The sequence below is a fragment of the Cloeon dipterum genome, chromosome 2 (assembly GCF_949628265.1).
Source record: "Cloeon dipterum chromosome 2, ieCloDipt1.1, whole genome shotgun sequence".
NCBI lineage: Eukaryota > Metazoa > Arthropoda > Insecta > Ephemeroptera > Baetidae > Cloeon > Cloeon dipterum.
In genome coordinates this window covers 3808193-3813016 of record NC_088787.1, presented here as the reverse complement: position 1 = coordinate 3813016, position 4824 = coordinate 3808193, and the positions used below count along the sequence as shown (strand labels likewise).

The 4824-nt window shown below is 40.9% G+C and overlaps 1 protein-coding gene across 1 annotated transcript; it reads right to left on the bottom strand.

Moving 5' to 3' along the window:
- Window positions 1-816: 816 nt before the first annotated feature.
- On the bottom strand, window positions 817-4194 carry LOC135935937 (uncharacterized). Its single transcript, XM_065478567.1, has 6 exons — window positions 4036-4194; window positions 3548-3683; window positions 3292-3500; window positions 2302-2868; window positions 1375-1709; window positions 817-1305 (listed from the first exon to the last, which is right to left on the bottom strand). Exons 2-6 carry the CDS (start codon window positions 3678-3680, stop codon window positions 849-851), a joined length of 1701 nt encoding a protein of 566 aa, XP_065334639.1. The 5' UTR covers window positions 3681-3683; window positions 4036-4194; the 3' UTR covers window positions 817-848.
- Window positions 4195-4824: the final 630 nt, after the last annotated feature.

The following is a 4824-nucleotide window of genomic DNA, read 5'->3' as shown; positions in this document are numbered from 1 at the left end:
TTCTTGCAATCTCAATCAACTCAGTAGTTCTAATAAGTAAGCATCCCATTGCCCTCAGAAATATATTTCAAGACAAAAAAATGCGAGATATTTACGAAAGAGATGCTCCAGACGACTATGGTCAAACACAAAACGCGTGGAGAGCAAAGAAAGAAATTAACGAATACAGGCCAAAATTGATAAGGAGGAGAAAGTACTTACCAGGACTAAGCAACTCCCGTCGTTACTACCCTGTTTCTGGTTCCCAGCCGAGCACAGATAACACGGATGTGTCTATGACGTCAGCAGCAATGTCGGGAGAGTGAAGAAACGCGGCTAACTACTTTGAATGGCATGGCTAAAGGTTTGGGGAATAAATGAAATTATGTCCGCGTAGCTTGGGAGAAAAATCAAAGTCGATATTAATTGGTGATCGAATGGAGTCACTGCAGGAATGAAGAATTATTCTTGCAAAATAGAGCGACTCAAAAGCGAGTATCTCTCAAACTATAGTGATCTGTGCGCCTGCGCAGAATTAGTCTGAATATTTCTCGTGATAGAATTAAGGCTACTCGTCAGTGAGTGAAAACGGCGTTCCTATTCCGTGGAAACAAATGAAAAGGCTTCAGCATTTTTTAATATCAGTAAAAGACTGCTGCTGACAGTGATAGGTAAAAAGGACTGAATTCAGAGAACAAACCACTTTGTCTAATTTCCTGGTTTTCGCTCAAATACTTAGGAGGAAAAAAGAAAACTTCTCAGGCTGCATCAAATCGGATTTAAAATGTATTTATCTATCTCATTCATCTGAAAATCCGGAACAAAACCATTCCAAATTTAAGCGCGTCATTTCCATGCAATAAATATAATCATTCACTAATGAAAAACCGGTCGAGGGTGGAGATAAGATCAGTGTCGACGAACCAATTGATCTGTTCTCTATCCGCACCGGAGAAAAACAATTCGGAGCGAATTTTCGGTCCGTCACTAGTTCCAAGGTGGTTTCTGACTAGTGTCGAGTACTCGTCGAGATTGTTCATAAAAAACTGGACATTCTCGAGACATTTCTCTTTTAGGCAATCGTCAACGCATTTGATCAGCTCGACGTACGACTTGAAGGTGTTCTTCCTGACCTGTCCGATCGAGGCGCAGTCCATGTCGATGACCAGCGATCTCAGGTTGCGCAGGATTGCTTTGGTACCCTGAATGCTGCAGACCACATTTTCCACGTCCTTCGGGTTTTCAGTTTGGCCAATCAACTTGACCCTCTCCAGACAGGCTGACCGCAGAATGAACGACAACAAATCGCTCCTGTCCTTCGAAATGCTGCAAAATTAAATTAATTCATCAGTTGTTTGATCCTTTCATCAAGTGTCATCAATAAAAAGGACTTACTGGGTAACCAGCAGCTCCAGTTCTGTCAGGTGATTAATTTCGGGTTGGAGCCGATCAACTTCCATTTGGTGAGACACAAATTTGAACTTTTTCAGATTTGGACAGTGCTGGAAAATACGGCTGATGCTGCAGGTCTGGATCCTCGGAGAAAGGCTCACGACGCATAGAGTCTTGATCTTCCTGTCGTACGCTTCCAAGAGCCTCTCCAAGATGAGATTAAACGTCGACGGCCTGGACAAGCGGATGTCCAGATGCTCAACGTCTGAAAAATTGAGCAGGGAATCTACCGTTCTCAAATCCACTTCTTCGGAGAACAATCCGTCCCTTTGAAACACCTGCAGAACAAAGTCCTAAATTAAAATCCCCTTTTTAAATGGAATGAAATTGATTTAGAGGTAAACTAAGGCCCATACGGCTATCAGACTCCGCATAACACGAATAATTTTTTTATAGATTTAAAAAGACAGATTCATTTCTCACTACGAGCGGATATTTAAATTTTTTTATAACGAAGGCTGCATTAATTGACAATTAAGGGAAATTAGGCCAACTTGTGTATCAGAGCGAGAGCGGGAAAGTGCGAGACACGCCCCCCTCTGTTGGCCAAACGGATGGTTTTTGACAGTTTTCTGCGCTTTTTGTAGCACTTGACCATGGTTTCTCACATGATTTGGAAACCTCTGATCAAGATCAATCTGAAAATTGAATCTCTCTTTGGGAAAAGGCGGAAATCAAGGGAAAATCGCCATTTTAAAAGTTAAATGAGAATTCTCCGTTTAAAACAATGCTAACTTTCAGGGCGATTTTCTCGAAAATTTCCACCGCTACCTATTGATTTTTTTAACTGTACATGATCTTCAGGACCTCATCTTTTAGTGTGTTAAAGGATTTTGTGGGGAAATTCTATATTTAAAATAATTTTCAAACCTTCAAATGGGTGACGTAGGGAAACTTGAGATGAATTCTGTCTGCGTCGCGAACAAACGTGTCCAAATTAATTGTTAAATGGAGCAGATTGGAAACATCTTGAGTTGTTTCTTCAAAATCAAGACGGGGCAAATCCTCGCCATTGCAGAATTCGCTGGCGAATTCCTGCACGACCTGCAGCTTGGGCAGGTACTTGACGCAGAGCTGGTTCAGCTGCTCCACTCCCACCCTGGATGGCGAGCGGAAAAGGAAAATCCGCAAATTGGCTAGTTTTTCCTGCAACTCCCAATCTGTTGGAGGAAGCGCCGAGTCGTCCATGTTGATGTTGACGCTGACGAACATGAGAGAAAAGCGACAGCAATAAATCACGTCCAAAATCTCGTCCAATTTGCAGGAGAAGAGCTCAATCCGCAACTCGTTCAGATACTTCATCTTGTACAGCATTTTTATCTGGAGCAAATCACAGAAATAGATATTTTGGTGCATCAGCGGGTCCATGTCCAGATGCCTCATAAGCACCACCTTCCCGATCGTTTTATGAGCGACTTTGAAGATTGTTTTCAAAACCTATTTGGGTCAAAATTAGATTTTATTTAAAGATCGCGGTCTTTGACGAAGGTTCTGAGCACATCAATCGATTCTCGAGGGTCGAATTAGGTAAAATGGATATTTTTTCCGACCAAAACGTCCAGCATGACGCGCGAACTTCTTTCCCGCCAAAACTATTTGAAGTGCGCATGCGTCAGAGCTGGTTTGAGCACTTGCAGAGAGACCGCCTGTACACGAATGACTTCTTCGTCAGATCCAGTACACTCTGGCGCAGGCGCAGTTCTCGCATTTACATTCAAATTGGGTTGGCGGGAAAAAAATTCGCACGTCGCGCCACTTTTTAGTCGAAAAAATATCACCTAATTAGACCCTCAGGAATCGGTTGGTGTGCTCAGAAATTTCGTCTTAGACGGTCTTTAATGAGTTTTAAAATTTATTTACCTCTTGGAAGATGTGAAACTTTTTGTCAGGATGGCAAAAGGAGATTAAGCCAGTCAGGTCGACCAAGTCCAAATGAGGACCGAGGACTTCATTTGCCATCACTGCGTAGGTCGGCGAAACCACCTTCTGCAAGGCCATCTCGTCTCCGTACGGATTTTGACACCTGATCGTATTCAGCTCGAGCATAACGTTTGGACGATAGCTCGGCGCTGCACGAGGTTTAGAAAGGGGAATTTAGGATATTGAACGGACTCACGGAATTCTCTGAGGGTTTTGACTTGATTTAACAGAAAGTTCAGGTATTGCTGTTCAATTTTCATCTTATGAGCCTGATCCAAAATAGAGCATTCGTATTTCACCAGAATATCTTCATTATTAAGTTGAGCCATGGCCTAATTAATAAAATTATTTGTAAATCATGATGGTAGGAATAGGAATTCCAATAATTTATAAATGTGAAGAATTTATCAAGGGAGATATTTTAAGAATTTCCTTTATATATCTCGTGTTCATTTCCTGTTAAACGATAATAATAAATTTAAATTTCATCGGAAGGGAAAAACATATTTTGTTTTCGTGATTAAATTTGTTTTAGTTCGCTTTCCCGGAAATAAAAAATTAATAAAAATTTCTGAATGACCTCTTGAAAGACTCCCCTCTATTAAAAAGCAAAATCGGTAAAATTTTCGCAATTTGGAATATTCCAGAGTGCCACAAATGGTAGAAAACTAAAAAGTTACCCACCTCGTTGTTAATTCTCGTCCAATTCAGCAAAAAAGAAGTTTCGTTCTTGAGCGACGACGGCAGCTGTTTCAGTGGAAGTGGATTGGAGCTAGACGCGTCTTGAAGTGTGCGTTCGTTTACCCCCAACCTTCGTAGGTGGCGCGGGCGGAGAGCCGCCAGTTTTTAAAATATAAAGTGTTGTGCCGCGGAAGGTGTATGGCCTAGAAAAAAAGTTATATATTTATTCGTAAATCAAATTGTTTTTTAAACCCTTACTATTTGTTATGTCCCTTGCATGGCCTGTACCTGAAAAAGGACAATACCTGCTTGGACGAGTTGATTCTCAGTTTTGTTCAGCTTTTTTGAGCCTCGAAACACCTCTTCCGAGTTGCTGTCGTCCACTTCAACAGCAAGAATAATCGTTCTGAAAAACAAACAAATTAAGCAACTTGTTTTTAACGCATGACTATTTCAAAATGAACATGCAGCTCATTAACATTGAAAAATAATTAAATTGAGATTAATGTAGTTACTACAATTATGTCGGGAATAATTATTTTTAATTTTTCTTCGTTCATTTCACAATTTCTAAGGCCTTGAAAAATAAAATACCTTATTAAGATAAATGACGATCCAAAATAATGCGGAGTGGATATTGGAGAAAAAATTCTCCGCAAGAATCAACGCATGGTTCCAGGACGAACCATTGGTCTTCTGAGGAATCGCGATGCTGCCACAGAAGGGCCCAACAGCTCCGGAAAAAAGCTAGTTTTGGCAGTTGGATAAGAAAATCCCATCAAATCCGTGTTT